The sequence below is a fragment of the Cyprinodon tularosa genome, unplaced genomic scaffold (genome assembly GCF_016077235.1).
Source record: "Cyprinodon tularosa strain WSP-4 unplaced genomic scaffold, ASM1607723v1 ctg343, whole genome shotgun sequence".
NCBI lineage: Eukaryota > Metazoa > Chordata > Actinopteri > Cyprinodontiformes > Cyprinodontidae > Cyprinodon > Cyprinodon tularosa.
In genome coordinates, this window is record NW_024039056.1 from 1,187,417 (window position 1) to 1,210,414 (window position 22,998).

At 39.4% G+C, this 22,998-nt stretch overlaps 1 protein-coding gene across 3 annotated transcripts in view; it reads left to right on the top strand.

Moving 5' to 3' along the window:
* The window catches only part of LOC119789671 (arginyl-tRNA--protein transferase 1), a 70,863-nt gene extending 51,558 nt beyond the window's left edge, over window positions 1-19,305 (top strand). For all 3 annotated transcript variants that reach the window (XM_038294672.1, XM_038294670.1, XM_038294671.1), the window contains 2 exons: window positions 10,066-10,186; window positions 17,336-19,305. In XM_038294672.1, coding sequence (XP_038150600.1) covers window positions 10,066-10,186; window positions 17,336-17,514 — 300 coding nt within the window. In that variant the 3' untranslated portion in view covers window positions 17,515-19,305. The remainder of the gene's footprint in view (window positions 1-10,065; window positions 10,187-17,335) is intronic.
* Window positions 19,306-22,998: the final 3,693 nt, after the last annotated feature.

Sequence of the window (22,998 nt, forward strand, 5' to 3'; positions counted from 1 at the left end):
CACCAACAGTGCGCTACTCAGCAGAAACATTTGTTTAAACTTTAAGAAACGTCTCCTCTCTTATAACCCCTCCCCACACCACCTCCTCCGTCACCTCTTTCTGTCTCACCACGATTGTGTTTTTAACAAATCATTAACAGGTTACAGCGTAGTGGGATAGCAGCCGCTGGTTGGCACCTCCTATGAGGAGCGCTAACAGGGTTGGGGTCTGAGGCAGCAGAGTTCAGCAGGTCGGGTCACACCGTTTCTTCTAAATGCTAGTGGTGGGACAGAGATGAGTGAGGGGGAGGTTTGGGGGTCATGAGGGCAAAAAATGAAAGTTTAGAGAGTGTGTCTTGCTGAGCAGATCCAGAGCCCTCTAGCTGCCAGCTTGAGGTGTTTGCATTGCCATTAACTTCACCTCTATTTATTTTCAAACCCACTGCAGCTGCGCCACTTTGTCTGAAATGCCTTTTTGGCAAAGCTGAATGCATTTAGATCATTGATAAGCAGCAGTGGAGACAATGAACTACTCTCTTAAACACTGTTAGACAGGTTACACCTACTGTGGGCTGCGGTTTTAATTTAGCTTTTGCAATAAGATGTCTGTGGTGTGTTTTTAAGACTAAGATTAGAGCTGCAGCTCTGGCAGCAAGTCAGAGAGCTGTGGTCTGCGTCAGAGAGGTATAACTGCTGCCCTTCACTGTAAAAAATAAAAGAGGGGAGATAAAGAGATAAAAGGTACCTGGTCTTAAAGCTGGTGCCCATAAAAAGCTCTGCCATTGGTTCTCAGGGCCCACTCGAAATGCGATCCTGTAAAAATATTTTCTCCTCATTAACCTGTCATGCATGGAGCCGTGACACATAGCCAGGCGCGGGAGTGCTGGACAGAGGGGGCTGGATGGAAGGAATTGTGGCGGTTGTCTAGAGGCCCAAGGGGGGAAACTTACCAGCCTGTGTGCTTTATTTGAAGGTCGTGCTGTGGTGATGTGTTGAGTCGGGTGAAAAGGCCTCAGTGGGCCCCAAGTGTTTAAACAGCAGCAGTTTGCATAAATCCTGCCAAATGGGGACTCAAGACATTATGAGCATCCTCTTACTCACACACATTCATATTGCAAGCGCTAGGTCCTTAGGAGTTTTTCATGTTGTTACATGCCATCCAGAAACTTTTGTGCATTCTGCTGGGAATTTATGAAATAGACCAGAGGGGCCAAAGTCCAAGCATATTCATGTTTACGAATGACTCAGTCAAAGGGATGGGACCTAAATCCAACTGAGAAGCATAGGTTATAATACAAATGTACACGTTTTCTTTTTAAATATTTATTTGTAAAATATATTGACTGCAGATTTTTTTTTCTTCCACTATGCATTTCTTTACATTTCTAGACATGAAATCCTGATAAAATACAACCCAGTTCGTGGATGTAATATAACATGTGGAGAGCTTCCGGTTGATAGTTTTGCATATTTTAACCAATCCGAGTCCCTGAACTAAAAGTCAGTTTGTTTGGACGCGTCTCTCAGTGTTGCTGCTCACTCATCTGCTCGGTCCTCTGTTCTGTTTGCCTTGGTGCATCTGCGTGCTTCACTGTTTACGTGTGTCCGTCAGCAGCCAGTTCCCCCCACCCTGGTTTTGGCAGAATGTAAGCATGTCGACATGTTACGGCACATAAAGCTTGTGCATTGGTGGAGCTGTAGGTTTAGGAGACAGAGTGAATGTTAGGGATTGAGGTCTGTTTATTGGTTTTTGACAGAAACCGGCCCAGTTTGACCCAGGGTCAGTGTGCTGGTCGGTCTGGGCCAGAACAGGTTAGATCTGCCTGGCTTTCAGCCACACTAGGCCTCTTTGTGTTCCCTCTGAGTTTTGGTCTAACGGCCAGCTGAATAAAATACCGCAGTAAGATCACAAATGTGACACACTGAGTTTAATTTCAGCTTGGGTCAAATGACAAATACTCTGTTTAATAATTTATTCTGTCATGATACTGCTTTCATTATTTCCTTCATGCTTCATTTGCTGTATTTTACAAAAAAAAAGCCTTCTTTTATGCTGTTTTTGCCAAAGACAAACAGAGCAAAAGTTAGACTCTTGGTTTTGCAATACACTCCTAAGAAGTTGATTTGTACGTTTGAAGTTGTTCTTTCAGTTTAGAAAGAACTACTTCATCTATTTTCTTCTCCGGTCATAGAGACTGCAAGCCCCCACTGATATTGGCTTGTTTATATTCTGTCCGTTATCCTAAGTGCTTAACTAGGGGGCCTCTGGACTTTGTTTGCCCTTATATTTTAAAAATAAAACAATACTTTTTTTTAAGTGTCTGAATATTCTTACCCTGTCCTTACCCTAGTAGCATTTAATCATTTAACAATGGAAGAGGTAGTATTTTTAAGATGAATACATCTGCAGTATAAGGAAGAAACACAGCCATACTGAAAAGGAAGTAGAGATATAAAACCTAAGATTTTCTTGTCAGAGAGCATTTAGCTGGGAGTTCCTTCATTTCAAGTATAGCTACTTTTGACTTCATTTCTGGGGTCCGATTTAGACCATTGCGCCTTTTCTTAGAAACTAAGTTGGAAATCAAGGTGAAATCATGAATTGTCGACACATGTATCAAAAATAGGTACACATTCATGCTGTCTATCTACAACATTCAATGGCAGGAAGCTCCTTTGCATTCACTAGATGACCAGAACTGCATAAATATCAAATGATATTAGGAGGGAATGTCCAAAAAACACTTAATAACATACCCTTCTGCAGATCAATCTGAGATGTTATTTAGTACATAAAAACTTTTCAATAACAACCCTGAAGTTCGGAAAAAAATTTCCAGCTAAGGTTTGACAAAGTTTGCCATTATGTGGACTAAGGGTGTGCAAAATAATCGTCATGACAATGCATCACGATTATAATTTTTGTGATCTACTGCATCGATTCTTGAAGGCAAGAATCGATTATATAAAAAAAAAAAAAAATCAGCAAAACCAAGTGGAATACAACTGCCAGTCCAGCCGATGTCGCTGCGGATGTGTTGATGCCCGCTGCGTTGTGTCACAAGCATTTCCGGCCGCGGGATACTGAGACGTAACCTGACAACAGCCAGATGCATGTCTCGCTCCGCCTAGCTCCACTCACATACATCTGGGAACCCGCTCATTGAAAGTGATTTCCCCAACCGAATTTATGGTCTGTCCAATCAGAACGCAGGGCGGGTGTGTCCTGGAGTGGAGAAGCGACCGTGAGATTCCAACAACAATGGCGGCTCGCATTGAGGAAGCAAGCGTTAGCATTGATGCTGCTATTTCTTCTGTGTTGTCCAATCTATCTGATATTGTTTCATTAAAAGAACATCAGAGAACGGCTTTGAAGGCTTTTGTTGGTGGAAACGATGTTTTCGCCCTTCTCCCGACCGGATTTGGCAAGAGCTTGATCTACCAAATGGCTCCTCCTCTCACTGCGTCACGGGTTAGCTCCGGTGTGAGTGGTTGAAATAGCACGTCAATAAAGATGACAAGTGGCTTATCCAATCATATGCAAGGAGTTTTGATAAGGCCTTCAGTAAAGGCAATTCCTATGGCGGGTTCCCAGATGTATGTGAGTGGAGCTCGGCGGAGCGAGACATGCATCTGGCTGTTGTCAGGTTAACTGAGACGAGTCATTCGTAAACAAAATATGGAGGAGACTGAGAAAATTCGCCCCCCGGCTCCATCACATTTCAACTCAGATGCTTGGATGCATTCTGGCTTTGAAAACAAAGAAGGTAAAAAATTAATTGATATGATGCAGGTAATTTGCAAAAGGACTACTGAGGCCATGTAAACGGGACTGATTATCCTTATTTTGTTGATTTAAATTTGATGAATCCTAATATCTTTTTGTAATAGTAATAGTAATATTTGTGTCCAGTATTTGTTTTCATGGCAACACCTCCAAAAGTCATTTCAATAAATAAAGCTATGTATGAATTCAGTTGCTTTCAGTTATGTATCAATTGAAGACACTATCCAGATCATACACAGCCAGTCAGCCACTGGTAAGGGCTGTATCTTTTTCTTACAGTGTTCAGTGAAAATATCGCAATGCATCGCAATATTTCAAGTATTGTGATGCATCGTAATAGAATCGCATCGTGGCATGTGAATCATGATTCGAATCGAATCATGACTTCTTTGCCAATACCCATCCCTAATGTTGACCAGCCACTGCAGCAGCCTCCTAAATGAAGTGGTGGAGTGGGAGCAGAACTCCAAAGCAAGTGTACATTCTCACAAGTATTCCTTTGCTGCAATATTTCAATCATTTATACCTCTGATTAATTATTTTCTAATAATTTAGAGGTATGAGCATAGGGCATAGCTCCCCCCTTTTATCAAGGTGTGGAAAATAGGAATGAGTAGCTGAAAGAAAAAAAAAAAACAGCAGAAAAGTGAAGCGCACACCGGACAGTAGAGGTTTTGATTCGATAATAAATTTAGTTCTAACCTCAGGGCATATGCACACATTATGTGTGGTCTGAAAAGAATTAGCGGAGCAATCATACATCTGGACAGCATTGTGGAACTGTTTATCAGGCTCTGAACGTGTTTATTTAGCTCAGATGATTGAGGCTGTGTAATTGTTTACAGTAAGGCAGCTTCTTTTTCAAATGAAGTTGAGTCATTTTCACTCTCATGTAAAAAAGTTTGGTTCACTTATAAACCTGTCCCGTAGTAGATTGCTTTCCTGTAAACCCCCCCCCCCCCCCCCCAACCCCCCCAAGCTTATTCACTGACAACCACACAACAAAACATCCCAAGCTAAATGTAAATATAACATTTCTGCCCTTACATCTTGCAAAATGTTTCCAGCTCCATCAGATTGTATTAAGAGCATCCTAGATAATCAATTTTCAGTTTTTACTGTAGGTTCTCACACAATTTTAGGCTCACAATTTTAATTAATCATGGTTTAAAAATGTTTAAACCATGTAAAACTTTCATTGTCCCTCTTTTTTATTTTGTTTTACTAGAATTCCCACAGAATGATACTCCCACCACCGTGTTTCTTATTGAAGATGGTGTGTTCAAGTTGATTTTCCAAGAAAGTTCAACTTTATTATCAAAGCACAATGTTCCACGTTTGCTCTGTTCCCTACATAGCTCCCTACTTTCAGAAAACATTTTTTGCATGGCTTTCTTTTTCCTCTCTCTCCATAAAGGCAAATTTTTTTAGAAATCTGCTGAACCAATTTAGTAGTAACCATTCGTTTTCATTTATTATCTTTCTGATCTAAACAATTCCTTCATAATTCTTTTAGTTGTCGTACAATTTGGACAAAGATCTGCATTTAATTTTCTCTTTGCTCCTTTCTGCATTTTTCACACCTCCCATGAATGCCTGTAGAAATTTCCTCTGCTCTTTGTTTTTCCTTATCTTGCTTTTCTCTCTCTAAACAAGTTAGCCTTTAAGACATTGTCAGTGATTTCTATCACCTTCATATCGCCTGGACATGTTTGCAATGAAGGGAGCGTAGAATGGAAAGTTGGCAACAGATTGGTCTGTTTGGGAGAATTTAAGCAGAAAAGCAAAAAGGACCCATCAAATGTTATTCTGTGCAGAAACGGCCCTATAGGTTTGTTTTTTTTAACACTGTTACCAGGTTTTCTGCTTACTAATAAAAGTAAATCCTTTAACTACCAGAATGTTAAGTTCTACAGGCTCTGGGTTATGTTGTTTTCTAATGATCGTTCCTTTGAATATTGGTTATTAGAGTGTATTCAATTTAAAAAGTAAAGTTTGAATTTCAAGTTTTCAACCTTGAAAATCAGATAAAAAAAAGTTTGGTGATGTTTTTTTACTTTGAAAATAAGTGGACTCCAATCTATTCAAGTTCAGTATCCAATATGACCTGAAAGTTTAGCCCCTGTATGCATGCAAACTTACTCTCTTAGTGCTTGTAAATAAGAAAAAGTTTTTTCTTGGCTCCTATGCTTAATGGTAGTCATGGAAACTGCTTGGGTGTGACATCTTTTCTAGATCTGTGTTTTGATAAAAGCACTTTTATACTAACTTAGGAGGGTTTTAATAGACTGGTGTAATAAGCTCTTCATACCAAGTTTTGGAAGAAGAATCTAAAAAGTCTAATAAAGTGATGCATCTCACATTTACAGATAAAAGCTCATTTTTGTTGTTGGTTTTTGTTGAAGTCATCTTTTAGGACCACTAAACGTGGAGTCCTTTAAAGGGAGAAGTGAGTAATTATGCGTGTGTCATGAACTCAAAACCTCTGTGTAATTTTGGTTTGGTCCAACTTCTTTCTCAAAACATCAGACAAACAAAGTATAGGCTTAGAGAAAGCAAGGAGGCATTTTTTTGGCATTAGAGAAATACATTGACATAAGACTTGGTTAAAGAACAGAAACGATAACGGTAACACATTTACAGGATGTTATGAGCTTGTCTGATTCCTTTACTTTCTCCGTTATTTTTCTGTCAAGCCTATCTCTGTCCACATCTCCAGGTTTACAGTTTGGCTTCCAACCCTTCCTGGTTGTATTGTGCTTTTGCAGGGTTGCAGACATTTGTAATAGGAAGCCTGTGCCTCATTGTGTTTCTACATGTAGCCAGGTGTGCGTTCTTCATATAGAGGTAAATATCAATCTGTTGAAGGAGTTGAGGAGTCAGAAAGTCAGTGAAGCCTGCAAGTTGTTGGGGCTACAGTGTCTGCATCCATCCGTCTGTTACCAGGGGCACTTAAACGTGTGATTTCTGTTGTTGGGTTTTTGTTTTCCTTTTGTTTGGTTTGAGTTAGTGGCAGAATGTTCACTTTTTTGGTCTGTATTTAACTTTTTTTTTTTACTTGAGGAAAATTGGGTAGATACTCGATGATGGACTGTTTTTGAGAAACATCAAAATGGTGCAATGCTACATGATATGCTTACCTTTTATTTTTTAACTTGAATAAGAAAAGAATAATAATTTTAACTCATAATTTAATTTCATAGCAGTATATGCAAAATCTAATATGGTACAGAGAAGATTAGCATGAAAATAATTAAATTCGGAAGTTTTCTGCATAGAAACGCCTCAAAATCCTGAGGTACTGCTATGTTTTTATAAATGTTGAAGTTCTGGTCTAATGTATACAAAGCAGGCCTTTTGCATCCTGGAGAGTCTTTTGGGATGGCCCATTTGAAACAGAGACTGGCATTCGGGGGTCCCAAGAAAGACCCTCAGCCTCAGATTGCTCCCTGTACCTTAATGAGTGTGGCAGCACACTGCTATTGAAATGATGGTGTATTATATTCCCCCACTTTGGGACTTTAACCGAACCTTTCCTTTTCTATCCCTTTTCTTTTCCAATATAAACATATTTGTCACCCTAAAAAATATTCCAGACTCTGCCTTGATAGTGGCTCAGAATAGACCTCCTGCTGCTCCGTTTCATGAGGATTCAATTGATGTGGATTGGACATCTCATTAGGCTACTTCCTGGAGGTGTTCCCAACATGATCTAGGAGGAACAATCTAAAACTTGGTGGTTCTGTATATCTTTTTTTTTTAAACCTTGGAATGCATTAGGATCTACAAAGATGGGCTACAGGGTGTCAGGGAGTATTGGAGTTCTTGGTTTCCCTGTGGGACATGATCTCTGATGAGCTGGAGGTTATAAATGGACCAGAAGGTAACTAAATACATGGGTTACATTTAATGTAAAGTATTATGGGATATAGCCAGAAAACATCCAACTACTCAGAAGCCTGAACCACCTTAACCTGTTGCTTTCAATGCTTTGGAGCCAAGGCTTTACTCTAAGGTCGGGGAAATGTCCCAGAACTCTACATTAGAAGCTCATTTGTACCATTTCCCTCGGAAATCTCCTTTTTTGGGTACAAATGTTGTTTGAATCACGATAATAAACTGACTTTGTGCCTCTTTTAATCTTGTGGAAGAATTTGATAATATACTTTTTTAAAAAACTATAATTTTTTATGGATTTGATATGACTTGTTTGTAATTCCAACAATAAAACATAGATGAGTGAGTTCTCAGTTTGTCAGCAGTGGACAAAACATACAAGAAAACCATTTTTTTTGCCTTGAAAAATTTGAATATCTTCTTCTGCCGCTCTCTTCTGACATAATGTAATTTCTGCATAGACAGCTGTGGGCTGTTTGCGGGAGACGCATGCAGGAAACCACTGAAACTGCTATGGTCATACATGTCTGAATCAGATTGCAAATTTCAGTTTATATTAGTGATTCGCCACAGAGGCACCAAGGCGTACTACAAAAGTTTGTTTAGATCCTCCTCTTAAGACCCAATGTTTATATCTGTCAGATTAGTAGAGTAATATCTATAAGATTATTTGCAAACCCTGCGCAAAAAATCCTGCAAAGCTAGAGAGGAGCTGCATGGGTAGGGTTCTTAAAGCTGTGGACTCTTGAGGATACAGACTTGCAGTAAACTATGTTTCCCAAAACTGTTTACTTTTCCGTTAACCTATTCATCCTATTAGAGGTTTAGTTTGTTCACCTAGCATCGTTTCCTGCATGTGAAACAGGCAGCGTCTTCCCTCATTTAGGCCCTCTGACAGATTGATCATACTCAGAAGGGTTTGTATATGTTATTTCCCTTGATAGTATTTCCTTTGCCTACATTATTTACAGTTCATTTTGACAACTGTACTTTGTGTTTACTTATTCAGCACTTTCTGACCTCAGCTGTGTATGAAACATGTACTCCAGGATCTCTCAAGTCTTTGTCCTAGAGTTTGCTGTCTTATAAACTTTAAGTCTCGTGTGTGTTGAGGGAGCACAGCAGGCCTTTTGCAGGCGCCTGTTTGTTTACACAGCTCTTTCTGCAGTTTTTTATTTGTTTAGAGCAGCGTGATAGAACGCAGGTCTCTGATAATGGAGTCAATTTCCCCTCCTCCTGCACCTCGTTTCTGTTCGTTCAACCCCTCAAATGTCCCCCTCTTCTTACGCCTTACAGCTGTTTTTGTTCTGCTTGATTTACTTTCCATCCAAAATGTTAGGTCAAATACAGACTTGTTCCCATTTTGCAAGCACACATAAGAACACATTGGTGTGTTTACATTTCTCGCTGAACTCCACGCGCACAACACCCCAGTCGGAAAGGAGGGCAAAGATAACAAAGAACTTTAAGAGAAGTGAGTTTGATCCACAGCTCTGTCTTCACCTCGACCCTTGGGTCAGTTTACAACTAGTCAAGCATCTAGGGTGAAAGGTCATCAGTGTGGTTTGTGGGAATGGTCTTATCAGTTTTGTAACAAAGGTTCATCTAATTTTGACAAAGTGTCTCTTAGCTAATGATGCTTAGCGGTCAAATTTCTTTTTAATGCCATTTGTGTAATTGTTTTTAAACAGAGCTTATTGGCTCTCTTTTAGGTGGGACATATGTAAAAAAATGTATTCATTCAAATGCAATTTTATAGTCTGTAAAAGTATAAAGTTTTGAGCTAGGCTTGTCACTAAAAGATTTTTCGGGATGACACATTGTACCAGAAATGATTGCGGTAAATGAAAATATTGTCATGCAGTTTGGATCCAATGGGCTCCTTCACTGCAGCTGTAACATTTAACTTTGAAACAGATTCCAGCTTTTTTTAAATTTTTCAAATCTAAACGAGCTTTCCTCTGGATTACTAATCCTCAATCATGAGGCGCTCATCTACATTCGCTATGCTAAGGAAACACTAAGGAAAGGGGTGTGTCTTGCAAACTCTTGCATACTGAAACGAGGGAGAGAAGATTCAAACATAAATGATTGAGGTCATTTAAATTGTTCATGAGATTGATTGATTCTTTGTTTACTGTAACAGGCCCTTTTTAAATTCTATTATTTTCTCCGGGTGTAAACGTGTATGAAAAAAGCAATAGAGTATGAACAATGATCTGTATTTGTAGACTTTGCGTTAATCGCAGCACCCTATTATCTATATGTCCGTTTATCTCTTTGTCCTTGCCTCTCATTATTCTTTGTTCATTTTCCACATTTTATTTAGACCTCTTAATGGCCCAAATTCATCAAACAGTAGCATGTTAACAATGTCTCTATGTCTTGTTTTTGTCTCCCAGGGACAGTACCGACCTGCTGACCTCCTCTGCCCAGAAACCTACATTTGGGTGTCAATAGAGCGATGCACACCTCTGCTGGATAGCTCCCGCTATGCTCGGTTAAATCAGGATCCAAATGCAGGTACAGCTACGGAAGACTTTGTTAAAGGTTTTTCCTCCCTTAAATAAAGGAATAAACTTTATCCTACATAACTCCTTTTATTGGCTGATTTTACCAAGCTTGAGACACATCTTCCCTCTTCTTATGTCATTCATCCCTAATTTTGTTAAAAATAAATCTGTTAATTGGTGCAACCATTGTGCATTTAAGAGATTGTTATGGGAAAAGGCAGAAGATTGTTGCTATGAATACTAAATGTGTAGAATAAGGCCTGTTTCCTCATCCTTTTTAATCCAAATCACAAAGCATGTGTGATGGGAAAGAGCCACCAATTGGCAGTGATAGGAAATTGGAGGAGACAAGAGGCTATTGGGATGGATTCACAGAGTTATTAAAATCCCTAAAAGAGAATATAAACAGAGTTATATTTGTAGTGAAGAAAAGTGACAGCATAATGCGGCTGGTGTTTGTTTACTGGCCCCAAAACACAATTTGTTCCCATTGAGATTGAGAAGAAAAAAATTAAAGGCTGCAAACATTTCAGACAGAAGCCTCTGAAATGTGGAGTGCTTTAAGACATTTTTAACCTCTTCTGATTTTTTTTTCTGTCCTTGCTTTTTATGGATCATGCTCATTTTTCAAATTCTGATTTCATTTTAATAACAGTAAAAGCTCACTAAAACAGCTTGTGCCTTCTAAAGCTCAGAACCAGTTGAACCAACCAAGTCAAACACTACGACCATCAATGATTTGTGATCAGCAGTGAATCTTTTAATACATGTGGATGAATATTTGCTTTACTCTTCTTTGCAGAATTGGTTTAATTCAGAAGGGTTGTAGGAGAAGAAAGTCTAGTTTTAAGGTCATACTGAAACATCTTACCGTAATTGAATTAATTCCAGCCTACATTTATATCACACTAAACCAGCCTTTGGACCATTGGACCCACTTTTTGAAAGGCTCCCCATCAGGGCTCGATGTTAATCATTGCCCGATCGCCCGAGGCAAGTAGTTTTTATTGTCGGGAGAGTACAAATTTCGCAAAAAAAAATGATCACTCAAAATTACTTTTAAATCACCGACATTCGCTTAAAAAAGGACCCACAAGCGTTGGCGGCGTCATTTTTGTTGTTTTGTACACATTCTCGCGTGATTTGAAAAAGCCGTGATATATTCCGCCAGATGGCGTGATTTTTCTCCGGGAATTGGCAAGAATCAGACAAATTTTTTTGGACTTGGCAGGCTAAAAAAACAACAAGGCAAAAAAATGTAAGTAGAGTAGCACACCCACCACCTATTTTACCCTCCACCCATTTCACCTACCACCCAGATAACCCTAGATTAAAAATTATTTGTCAGGGATTAGGAAAATTGGCCATGCCCACAGTGTAAATATGGCTATCATATGGCAGTCTTTTGTACAGTGATGCAGGTCATACATTAAAAAATCTTAGTTATAGAGCTAAACATGTTAAATTGGTGACCTGTTATGTTATTATTGTCTTGTTGCTGCATTTATTTTGTCAGGGAAAACTAATCCTGAGTCAGTTAAAAGTCAGGGAATTCTGAAATTATGTATGACTGTGGAAACCCTGTATAAAATAACTATGTATAATGATTCTCTAGAAATGTCACAATATATTAATAGTATCATCTTGTATAAACATACCGTGACTCTACAATAGAAGTTATTCATTTGTGACATTGACTTCTGTCTTGTGATTTACAGTAGCTTAAGTTTTTAACCTGTCAAGTTTTTTTTAGATTTTTAACATTACAATTTATATTTTTTCCAAGCACACAACAGTGTAAAGCAAAGTTTAGTTTGAAAAGATGTGCAGGAAGGATTGAAAAGCATGTTAACACAGTAATTTAGGCTTGAGTTCATTGTCTGACGCATGCATATACACACCAGGAACCTGTAAACTTAATAAAATACTGAATTACAAAAAAGCATTTAAAAAACAAACATGTTTATTGATATATATACAAAAATGAATATTAGGAACTATATTTATCAAACATTATACTGGGCAAGTAAAAATTGTTTCTGGGCAAATGAAATGTGAAAGTCGGGCAAGTGGTAAAAATCCTTAACATCAACCCCTGCCCATTGTTAATTGTTTCATCCATTTGCAGTGTAACCATTTCCAAACCGATAGATGTTAGTAACTTTGTTTCTCTTGTTGTGTTTCTTTAGATCAGGCTATAGTGTTGCCTCTTAAAATTCCTAAGGTTTTGATAATAATTTGCTTTAATCAGAAGTATATTTAATTTTTTTTGTCATAAAATGTGAAATTTTAAGTTCAAACTCTTTTTTTTTTTTTTTAATAAATAGAAATGGAATAGTGATTCCAGATTTTACTAAATTACTAAGTGATCTTCCACTGGTAGAAACCAGCTATTGGAGTTTTTGTTTCCTTAGACGGCCTTATGAGCAAATCAAATGTATTTGAAAGTAAGAAAAAAACGTCTTTGTTGTAAAAAATTCTTTTCAGGAATATCACCATTTGCTCAGTGTCGCATGAATAACGTTTGTATAAATCTAGAGCTGTATGCCTGCTGTCTTAATGAGGTGTTTAAAGATGGTTTACGTTTACATAACTTTCCTCTCACATTTATAGAACGGCTGCTGCCAACACATCAAGGGTCCCACAGTGTCTACCTGCGGACTGTGGTGAACGTCTTGAACCCTGTACACTGAAATAGAAACCATGTTTACAGCTAATATGCAGTATCTCTCACACACTCACAATCAGTGTTTGACAGGGAGGCTAGCTGGGCCATTGGCCGCCCAGCAACATAAACACTAGCGGAAATCTGTGACCCGTGTTGTCTCTTGTTTGGCTTCCAATGCATTCAGGCGGCGCCAGTCGGGATACACAGACGCTGAGCGGTGATTTGTGCATTTACATGCGCCAAAATGTTGCATTTTCATTCTGTTGGTGCCGTTAACATTTGTGGCTGTAAAAACAAATCAGGTACATACAGTGAATGGGCATTAATGTCAACCTGATTTAACCTTTTATCACTCCTAGGCCGCCTCACTTCTCCAAAATAAATCTGCCTTCTTATGCATTTCATATCTTGTCTATCAGTCAGACACTTTTTCCTGTACCTCACAATGCTTTCAGCTCCTTAGCCCGATGAGTGCTGATGCTCCCAGGTTGAGTGGGAGCTGATGTTTGATTCCCCTTGAATATTTTTCCCAAGCTTTAATGTACGTTATTTAAATTTCATGTGATGAATCTTCAGAAATGGACAAAAAAAATCTGAAAAGGATGTTCTGAAATAGCTTTCATTTCTTCTATATATTTCTAGAAAAAAACAAAAACAAACTTTCATCACAACAGCTGCAGGTCTGTAGGGGTATTTCTCAACCAACTTTGCATTTTAGTCCAGACCTAAATCAAAATCTTTTTAGTACAAGAATATGATCTAAAACCTTCTTTTATAACTTTTTATGTCTTTTGTTTAAGCTTAATTGTAGCATTTTTTTTATGTTAGCTTACATAAGGATGGTCCTGTATTTAGCTCCATGTATCTATCTGCTGCTGCTTCCACCATGTATCGCTTTGGGTTGCTTAGCAACTTAAAAAATGAAATGCAGCTGAAGGTGTGATTCCTGGTTCGGTTTCATGTGCATTATTTGTCTTCCACATGCCCATGATTTTTGCATTTTTACATAAAGTTCCAGCATAAGAAGGAGTGTTTTGTGCTTTTCTAACCATCTGTTGTCAGACAGCCTGATAGGAAAAATGTCCATAAGATTGATTAAAGTTTACAGACCCGGCCTGTATTTGAGTTCATAATATCAGACAGACTTCTCCAGATGAAAGCACCTGCTGACAGCAGCTGGACTTTACTTCTAGGATAAATATGAGGCCGTTATATGGAAATATCTCATGCAATGATTAACCCGGCTCACTTATGGTTTGGGATTTATTTTAAAAATAAAAAATTCTAGTCTCCTGATCCTGGCAGTCCAACAAGGATTTTAAATTGGGCTTCGACAGCTTTAATCACACACATGTTGACATTGCTTACATTTTTTTTTTTTCTTTTTCTGCAAGTTTTTTTATGTTCGATATAAAGTAGATAAATATGAATGTTTGCCACCCTTTTCAGATTTGTTTTTTTAATCTTTACTTTTGAAAAGGGGTCTTACTTTTTTTTTGCCCCAACTATTCTTCTCCACTGAAAGATTTCTCCCTTGCTTTTCATAACAATAATAATGAAAGCATCCTTTACAATTAAAATGAGTCTCTTCCCTGGAGGTCAACATTCTTGTTGGAAAACAGAGATTAAGCGTCCCTATTTCAGCTGCCTACAGGGTTCACACTTCTTCCTGTCAAATAATGAACCTCTCATACACAACACAACCAGTTTGGCCTCTTCCTTTTTTGAGAGTGAGCCCCATTTTGGATCTCCGACATTAGGTCACAGGAAGTGGTTATAACCCGATGGCCTATCTTTGACCTGCATCCGCCTTAAAGAACTTTAGAGATGGAAAGGATGAGAAGGAGAAGCGTGGCGAGGTGTCAGGGCACCGAACTCACGCCCTGACCCTCTTACTCCCTCCGAGTACTCCTCTTCCCCCGACCCTTGAACTCCAAACCCATGGCACTGTGACCTCAGAGCGGCGTGTCACTGAACGTCCGGCTGGCCTGACAGGAACAGGATCTGGAACCACTCAATGTGCAAAGAGGCATCAGCAGAGACTAAAGCTAGCAAAGAAGAAAAGGAAAGTTGTTTATGTGAGGCGCGGATGTTTGGGTTTTCTGGAGTAGGAGGGAGAGACAGACCCTCTGTTCAGTGTAAGTGCTGCAGTTAATAGACCATCTTAAAACTGCACGCAGCTACCCGCTGTGTTCTGTAAGATGTTCACCTCTTAATATCTCCACCGAATGAGTGTAACTCTGCTTAAAATGGCCTGTCACTGTGATGAGAAACATGTAAGAGAAGAAGTCACTGGCCTGAGGTAGTTTTAACTTAGGAAGTATCAGACTTTTAAACACTTAGACGCTCATCCCCTCAGCATAAATTAATTCTTTATGGACCAGCATGGCCATGGGGGAGTTGCATAACGTCTTTTGAAATCCCACATGAGGAAACTTAACATAGCGCTGATTTTCTTCTTCTGATTGCTCCACTATTCTTCAGGTTTCTGACTCGGCAGTTTTTCAAGAAATGGAGTATTAGCTGCATTCTCCCTCTCAGGGGAACCGCTGCTGATAAATAAAATATGAGTTTACAGTAAAGCTCTAAAAACTCTACCTGAAGGATAAAAAACATGCTTGTGGAGACTGTAGTTTAGAGCTCCTTGTCCTCTGGGTTGCCCTTTCCTTAGGCTCGCTTGTGGGGAATTGTGAAAGTGTTCAAACCCCATCCCAAATACATACTTCAGCATATTCAATCTGAATATCTATCATATCTTTATGATAGATCAATGCATTTTGGTAAAAAGAAAAACACTCTAACTTACGCGGCATGGATTAAACTCTGCTTCCCCACCCAGCTTCCGTTAGATACCCTTAGATGCATGCATCTCAAAATACATTCTCAGACGAAGGTTTTTGATGAATATGTATTAAAGTGAAACAGTTGCATGTATTTTTGAGGTCTGGTATGTCTCTAAAGATGTTATTTTGGAGTAGAGACTGACATTTTTTCGGGAATCCCACGGGTCACGGGATTCCCGTTGGATTCCCGTGGGATTCCCGTGGGATGGGAGTCAGTGTTAGTAACGATCACGCGATTGGGACGGTACAGGATTAAACATTAACGGGAGCGGCAGCAAACCAATAGTAACTAAAAAAACTAGGATCGATGCCAAAAAATAAAATAAAATAGAAAAAAAATCCAGTACTGGGGCCGCCATTTTGTAGTTTTTTTTCCTTGAAGCCTACACTATAATGCGAGTCCAAAAAACTGCACGACCCAAAAACCAACAGTGCTTCCGCTCTGAGTTTTTCACCCACGCTCAAAAACAACAATGGAAGGACCAACAGTTAGTGGCGAACTCGATTTCAAAAAGTTTGAAAAAATGAAATCTTATTGATGACAACAAGAATGGGAGTGGTGCAAGAGCAGGAGTCATTCTGAATGGGAGCGGGATGGGAGTGGGAGTAATTTCACCAGGAGTGGGACGGGACAGGATTTAGATTTCTACTCTGGCCCGGGATCGGGACACATTTTTTTTCTGTGGGAGTGGGACGAGACAGGAGTGGAAATCCACTCTCTATTTTGGAGATTATAGACTGAAATATTTAGGAACCCCTGCTCTAGATTGAATCATGGTGTTAGCAGCATAATGCTGGTTTGAAGCTGGTCACAGCTTATGTGACGATATCGAGTGCTCTGTTCAGCGCATCTTCTCCTGTTCCATCTCTTTAACTGTGGCACCACTTATCTCCTTGTCCTCCTCCATTATCACCATGATTCCTCCTCTTTTTCTCCTTCCCAGCAGCTCCATCTCTAACATCCTCCTTCCAATGTGTCAAACTCTAGTAATCACAGTCCTGCAGCTTTTTTCTTTCTTTTTTGTTTTGTTGGGGCCCAGATCCCCAAAATTTGGTGAGTAGATGTCGAAATGATGAATAGGAAATGTTAGAAGTTGTGTGTTTAGAAATAAAACCCCTGAGTAAAAAAAGGTTTCTTTGTTTTCAGTTTGATGCTGGCATGCGTTCTTACCTGTTGCAGAGTATATTTGTGTTTGGTTGGCTCACCGGGCGCTCCCTGCTGTGCCCTCCTCCTCATCTTGGCGCCAGCTGTTAGCAGCTTGGCTCGGGCTCTCTCTCCTGGAGGCAGCGGTTTAAGGGTTTGACTGGGTCAACGTTTTTCACCTTTTTTTTTTTTCCACCCGACTCTCCAGAGAGCCGCTCGTAGCTTCTGAACACACACAGACAAGGTAGCTGGTATTGTTTGGCACAGGCGCTGTGAGTAACACCAACTAACTATCCTGCTCACGCACTGACATGACTCAAACTTTAAGGCACAAGGGAGTTAGATCCCCTCCAACAGCTTCTCGGAATAATGAGGCATCCTTGCCAAGGCACTCTAAGGTTAATTCAAATGAGCAAAGAAAAATAAGGACCGAAGTTTATAGGGTTGGATGGGTCCACAGTGGTCCTGATTATTTTTTTTAATACGTGCTTGTTTTCTGTCTAGGAGACGCACGAGCGGTGAAGGATGTGGGCAGAGCTCTGGTGCTGAACAGGCGGACCGTCATGCCTTACGCCATCTACAGCCGTAAACGTAAGGGGCCCAGCGACCAGGCAGAGGTGCAGCAATACGCCAGCCTGGTCGGTCAGGACTGCGCAGAAAGGATTTTACTCTATCGCTCCTGAACACGAAGCTTCGTACAACTGCCTCCTATTAACCTGCATACAAACTCATCGCCCAAAAATATCCCCTCTTTGTCTCTAAAAGTGCTCTGTGCGGCAGCCTCACTATGCGGACTTTAATTCATGCAACAAACATGCACCATCTATGTACCTGCATAGTAGGTGTACTGGTACCCAAATATGCATTGAGTTGCATCTCAATTAAACAAAACTTTGAAAAGCTAATTCCTTTCAGTAACTTTACAGTGATGATTTTCTCCAAAAGTGATTATTTCAGAGGTTTATTTCAACTAATTTTGATGATTATGGCCTACAGATGACTAAAATATAAATTAATTTAATTAGAACATTACTATTAGATAAAACAGGCTTTATTACAGAGGGTTTGTGTAAAAGTTTAAATGTATGAGTGGGATTTTTCAGATATGTGTTAGTAAGTTTGAAAAATGTTTCCGTTTCCAGATATGATCAGTGGTTTTTTATTATTTTCTTTATTCATATATTTGTTACCATAATCGATGGAAAACTTTAAATTAAAATAGGCTAAGAAATCGTAGCCCTGAGACCCACAGATTAATACTGGCTTATACAAAACAATAAATAATAGGAGGTGTTTTACTCAGGTGACCTGCTGTTCTTGAATTGAGCGTGATCTAATAGGGGTCCATCACCAAAACAAAGAATTTACTAAACCATCCTGAACAGTTTTAGGAGGAGAAGCAAAGATTTTGATACTAATCTTAACTTCTTTACCTGAGAAAATAAACATTGGAACATCCCTTTCACTTTGCTTGGGTCAGGATTTATAAAGTATAGAGATAATTCTCTCTGACTGCTGCACAAACATTAACACGGTTTAGACTTTTTATTCATAACTTTCCAGAATACTAAAACTTGCATTTAATTTAGAATTTAAAGGTTAAGGAATGCTGAATACAAACATACTATTCTACTAAAATTTATTTTTGTCCATGTATTTTACTATAGATGCCCTCATCACTTTATTGGGGCTCCTTTTCAATGAATTACGGCACCAGTGCAGCTTTGCGTGAAAGTGATTGGTCAGCTAAAGTGTGACAAAGCTCAGGTTGTTTTTCCATCAGCAATACCTCCTAATCTATAACTGTTGCTTGTGCACTTTTTTTCTACCGTACTTTTTTCGTTCAACTCGTTTAGTAACCACTTTTTGTTCCATAGAGTCAGAAATCAAATTTCTTTTTTGTTTTTTTTACAGTATTGTTCTTACGTTTGGCTGTAATCTTATAAAGGATTATATTTTGGGTTTCTATTTGCTATAAGCCATAATCATTCAAATTAATGAAATAACTGAAGTAAATGTCCTTTTCAGGGGTATAGTAGTTAACTGAAATGCACCATGTTTATTTTTCAAACATCCTTGTTGACTTGCTGCAGGGCACCATTCAACTGAATGTTATTTTCAGATGATAACCCATCAGCTTTTTGTTTTTTATATATATATATTTGAATTTATTACGTTTTTATGTCGCAAACCAGCATCAGGTCACAACTGTGACTGTAGTTTAACCTGATATCACTTTTTGATCTCATTGTTTCCTTTTTGGCATGTCTGTTTGGATGTGAACTGTTTGTTTTCTATGTTGGATTTAATTTGCTCACTTCAAAGGATAAACAAATTCAGTGCTTCTCATATAAAAAACACAGTAATGTTATGATTTAAATGCACATTTAAAAGTAAACCATATCATTGTTTTAATCTGCCCTTAATGTAGTCTTTTCATTTTTTGTTTGAACCAAATAAACAGTTTGCAAAGACGCCAATACAGCTCTGTGTTGATTTCAGTGATCGTTGACTTAGAGACTTGGACAACTTTTATTATCGTTGTGTATACACAGAGTGTATACAAAACGAAATTTCGTTTAGTAAAGCTTTCCAGAAAGTGAATGAACGTTTCCTTTCCATGAAGTGCAGCAGTGATCAAATGTAAACAGTGTGGAGAATGAAGAAGAAAAAAAAAAAAAACATGGTGCAAAAAAGGTGCAAATATGCAGTATTTTGGTGTTATCAGTGTGACATGATTTAGAGTTTTTTCAAAAGTTCCACGTTCTGATGGAATTGGGGAAAAAACTGTTGCAGAATCTGCTGGACCTGCATTGAATGCTGCAAAGCATCTTCCCAGACGCCAGCAGGAAGAACAGTCCATGGTGGGAGTGTGAGAGGTCATTGATGATGTTACGGGCTCAAGACACGCTGCGCTCGGATGAAATGTCATTTCTGGAGGGAAGAGCAGCCCTGATGATCCTCTCTGCTGTTTTTACTACTCTTCTCACTCTTTTCCAGTCTGAGGCGTTGCAGCCTCCACACCACACAGTGAGACAGCTGCTCAGAACACTCTCTAATGTACTTCTGTAGAAGGTGGTGAGGATGGGTGGGGGCAGGTATGCTCTTTTCATCCTCTGCTGGAAGTACAAGCGTTTATGTGCACTTTGGACTTGTGAGTTGGTGTTTACAGTCAAGGTGAGGTTGTCCGATGTGCTTCCCCAGGAATTTGGTATTACTGACCACCTCTACTCCAGTGAAGATCTTTTTGGTTTCAAATAATAAAAATATGCTGTCTAGCTGTCCTTTTTATCAAATGTTGGGATTCCTTCACATAGAAGCACATTTCTTGATCTCTAAAACCAAAACTTATTGAGGTAGACTAACTAAACCACATGAGATGAAATAGTCTGGAGTCACTGTATTGGTTTTTCGTGTTGATTTATTACATTAAAAAAAAATCTAAGACACATTAAGCTTGTGTCTGTAAGGTGAGAAAATGTAAAAATGTTAAACTTTGATTAAAATCCTCTCGAGTTTAGCCATGTAAGCACCCTCGTGTCAGCTTGACCCCGTGCAGCAGCTCAGCACCGTGGTGAAGCCTGACCCGCCTGTCTTCACCTGAGTTCATGAAAACAGTGCGTCGAGTCAGTCCTTCCAGTTTGAAGGCGGCCTGAGTTTGAGAGCAGCCCATGTCCAGAGGAATTACTGCGGATTGACAGGCTAATTCTCCAGGACGGCAATGCTGACGCTGGCTGGAAGCCGTGTTGGATGCACTCTCTCTCTCTCACATTAGGCATGCTTCCACTCAGACGTAATGTACGCACACACACGCACGCATACACACTCCTGGCACCGTCAAGAGCACTTTAAATTCTGGTGGAGGGCAGGATCCAGTGCTGTGGTGGGGCTCTCTCTGTGAAAACAAGTGGTTCAGACCAGGCATGGATTTTATAATGAGGCCTTAATGCCTCAAGAAATATACTTGTGTCACAGTTTATAATTCCTATGAAGATTGAGGACAATCTCCTGTTGAAACAGTTTATATAAAAAGCTATATCTACATTTACGTTTCACGTTTAGAAACATGACAAAAGGTTAATTGTCCAAAAATGAATGTACTTTGAGAAGCTTGGGGGGAAAAAAATACATACTCTAATACCTATGGACACCTCCACTACTGTAGTATTTGCTTAGAAAGTTGCACCTAAAATACATCGTAGCAATGACTAAGCTCTAAGATGAATTCAAATCGTTTAGTTGGTGGTGTGCACCTAGTTTTTCAGGCATAGTCGATTGACTTTAGTCAGGTTGAGGTCAGGTCTCCTTCAGAAAACTACTTACTTTATTTAATGTATATGTTCTGTTGCAACATCTAACTGCCAGTGAAGGAGACCCTCAACATGGTGTTGCCACCAACTTGCTTTACAGCGTGTCGGGGTTGAAAGCCTCACCTTGAAACCTTTAACAAATTTTTATACTGTCTGTTTCCTATTCTCCCCCAGGGGGAGTGGCCCCTAGACCTGCGAGGATGGTGAATGTATGAAGAGGGTAAGAATATGTTTAGTCTCTGCTCCTGTATGTGTCTCCGTTAAACGCTTGTAAGTGTCGGTACGGCTAGGATTGTGTGAATATCCTATGAGCGGGGCCTGTCTCCTCTCCCTTCTAATGCTCCCAGCCAAACTGCACTTATTGCAATTTTATTGCAATAAGTGCCTTTTTCTTGAATTGAGGAGGTAATTGAGAAACTTTGCCAATGAAACTAGACAATTTACATTTAAAATAAGAAAACACAATTACATTGTCTTATTTCAAGTGCATATTATTTAATTATCTTATTTTTAGACGAAAATTACTCATTCCATTGGCAAATCATCGTATTTACCTACTCAAATTAATGGTAAATACACTTAATTTAAGAATTTTTTTGTCATTTTTAGATGGTTTTTGCAGTGCAGTGAGTGGTTCCTGTGTCTGCTGGTGGTGCGCTTGGTGCAGGATTGGGTACTTTGGTTGGAACTGTCTCATTCCTGGCGGCTGCTGGGCCTCCTGCCCCTGCAGTGTGTGCCCGGGCCTTGAACCACTGGGCTCTTATCCGAGTCCAACTTTGTTGTGACTTGCCGCCGGCGGAGCTCTGGAGTTCGCTTCAGTGGCCCTGTGAGACATCAGTTCAATTTTCCTCTGGGATCCTGGCCTTTTGGAATTTGGCCCCTCCAATTTCGGGCCCCATTTTCTGCCCTTTATTTGTTTGGTGCGGCCATCTTTATTTTATCCCCTTCTTTTGTCCAGGTCATCTGGGGTACCTTTGGATATCTCGAGCTCTTGTCACCCATTATCAATCCTGGGACCTCTAGTGCGATCCTAGGGACGCCCACACCTATTGAACATATTTTCCTTCTGAGGAAGCCTTGTTACGCCATATACATGCATGCTCATGCATACATACCACAGGAGTTTGGTACACACTAATACTAAATAGGAAGCTGCAGCTACAGATATAAACATCCCTGAATAATTTTGTGTAATCACCACCATGCTGAGAGACACAGCAAACCTTCTTGCCACAGCTCACATTGATGTTCCATCCTGGATGAGCTGCACAACCTGAGCCAGTTGTGTGGGTTTTACAGTCTGTCTCATGCTACCATGAGTGTTAAAGCACACAAAAAAAAATTTGAAATTGAACAATAAATCTACTTGTAGAATCACTCCTTTATTCAGTGTGTCTTGCTAATTGCCAATAATTTCCACCTGTTGTCTATTCCATTTGCACATCAGCATATAAATTGATCACTTGTCAGTGTTGCTTCCTAAGTGGACAATTTGAGATCACAGAAGTTTGATTTGATTGCTGTTATATTGAGTTGTTTGCATATTTATTTTTTTGAACAGTGTATATTGGCAAAACAGGACACAAGAAAAAAGTTAGGCATTTGCTTCAAAATAAATTGGTTTAGTCATGTTTCTTTGTGCCAAGTAGAGTGGTCAAACATGCAATCTGATTTATGCCTGAGGTTTTAGTTATGGTTACGCTTATCTAAATAAATTGAACTTCATTGATCTTGCAATGGAGAAATCAACTCTGCATTTAACCCATTCCCTTCAACAGCAATCGGGGTTTATTGGTCTTGCTCAGAAAGCCAGAGTGGCACTCTGTGGGAGTGGGTTTCGAACTCACAACCTCAGGA